The following is a 1,916-nucleotide window of genomic DNA, read 5'->3' on the forward strand; positions in this document are numbered from 1 at the left end:
CTCACACGTTTCATTCGACGGTTGTCAAACGAAATGTTTGACACCTCGCTCACACTGACAGCACTTTATTTACCATATGAAACATACGTTTGACATTTGAGGTTAAGTCGTTACATTCAAAACGTTTTAGTTCTATAAATAAAACAGATTAAAATTAGTTTTTTCGCCCGAAAGAAGGATTTTTATTCGATTTAGGGCTTGAATAGTTGGTGTTTTCGAAAATGGGTAAACGTAGAGGCAAGGCATTGAAGAAAAATCATGTATTCGATGAATCAGAATCACCAGAAACACTGAATGCCCCACATTTGTTTGTGATCCATCGTGGCCTACCATTTCCAAATATCACCTATTTGACCATGGACTTTCGTCGTATGATGGAACCATTCACCGCCTCATCGTTGCGTGAACGTCGTAACAACAAAATCAAGGATTTCGTCAGTTTGTCCGGCGTTTTCCACGTTTCGCACATGATTGTTTTCAACAAATCGGCCAATCAGCTGTCGTTCAAAGGTCCAACACTGAGCTACAAGATACATCAATTCACATTGGCCAGAGATGTTTTGGCATCGATGAAGAAGCAATATTTCAACGATATCGCATTCAAACATGCACCTTTGGTAAGCACCAGTCATCGGAACATTTGGAACAATATGTTTCTGTGGTTGAGTTTTGAATTTGATTGCAATGTTACTTTGAACACTTGTGCTAATCGCATTGAAACTGTATTCCAGGTCATTTTGAATAACTTCACGGGCGAAGGAAATCACTTGAAATTGATGGCAAACACATTTCAAAACCTGTTTCCCACCATCAACTTGCCAACGGTGAATTTATCGACGATCAAACGATGCGTTCTATTTTCGTACAATTCAGTGACAAATCTGGTCGATATGCGACACTATTCGGTCAGTGTTGTGCCGGTCGGACTGAATCGCAGCGTTAAAAAGGTTATTATGGGAAAAGTGCCGAATTTGTCGAAATGTGAAGATATTGCTGATTTTATTGAGCAGTGAGTTTGATGATTTTCAATTTTTAAACTGAGCATGATGGTGTTCAATACACTTTCTCAACTTTTAGAAGCGGCAATGCATCTGAGTCGGAATATGAAGATGATGAAAACAATGAGGTTGTGTTACCACAAACGCTTAGCTCACGTGGAAACTTGGAAAACAACAAATCCGCCATTCGTTTGCATGAGATTGGACCGCGTTTGACGATCGAATTGATTAAAATCCAAAATGATCTATTCACGGGAGAGGTTTTGTACCACAATTCTATTGTCAAGACGGAAGAGGAGATAGCCGAATTGAAAAAGGTACGCGAAGAGAAGAAGCGATTGAAGGAGCGCCGCAAGAAGATCCAAAATGAAAATGTCGCGAAAAAAGAGCAACAAAAGGGCGAACACAAAAAACGTTCGATTTCTGGCGCTGTGAAATCAGAACAAGTCAATGAAGAAGAGCATGTAGACAATGATGCGGATTACTATCGCGAAGCGGTTGGCGAGGAACCAGATGAGGGTAAGAAAAAGAGAAAACATCCCACTAAAACAATAGCATAATTAATGCAAATGCGTTTCTATTTGTTACAGAGCTATTCCATGCCCCGAACACTACTGGTGGTCGAAAGCGTGCATTTGTGCCCAAACAGATGAAATACGGCAAGGACAAAGATGCAAAACGACGTAAAGTCGATGCGGACGATAGTAAATCGTCTCACAAAGGGCCGAAGAAATTCAATAAAACCGACGATAAGAAACAGAAGCAGGATTTCAAAGGAAAAGGCGGCGAAAAGAAATTCGGTGGAAAAAACAATCAACCAGCAGCAGATAAATCCAACACAAAGAAAAAACCGAAGCCAAAGAAGGCAAAAGGAAAGAAAAAAACGAATCGCAATAGAAATAAATGAGTGTCATTACA

General features: G+C 40.0%; 1 protein-coding gene across 1 annotated transcript; it reads left to right on the forward strand.

The window, feature by feature from the left end:
- Positions 1–97: 97 nt before the first annotated feature.
- LOC129579630 (protein Peter pan-like) lies at positions 98–1,910 on the forward strand. Its single transcript, XM_055469799.1, has 4 exons — positions 98–617; positions 732–1,009; positions 1,078–1,517; positions 1,589–1,910. The coding sequence occupies exons 1-4, from the start codon at positions 222–224 to the stop codon at positions 1,903–1,905; spliced, it is 1,431 nt and encodes a 476-aa protein (XP_055325774.1). The 5' UTR covers positions 98–221; the 3' UTR covers positions 1,906–1,910.
- The last annotated feature ends 6 nt before the right edge of the window (positions 1,911–1,916 follow it).

The sequence above is a fragment of the Sitodiplosis mosellana genome, unplaced genomic scaffold (assembly GCF_009176505.1).
Source record: "Sitodiplosis mosellana isolate CC-2019 unplaced genomic scaffold, AAFC_SMos_1.0 Smas_scaffold_6298, whole genome shotgun sequence".
NCBI lineage: Eukaryota > Metazoa > Arthropoda > Insecta > Diptera > Cecidomyiidae > Sitodiplosis > Sitodiplosis mosellana.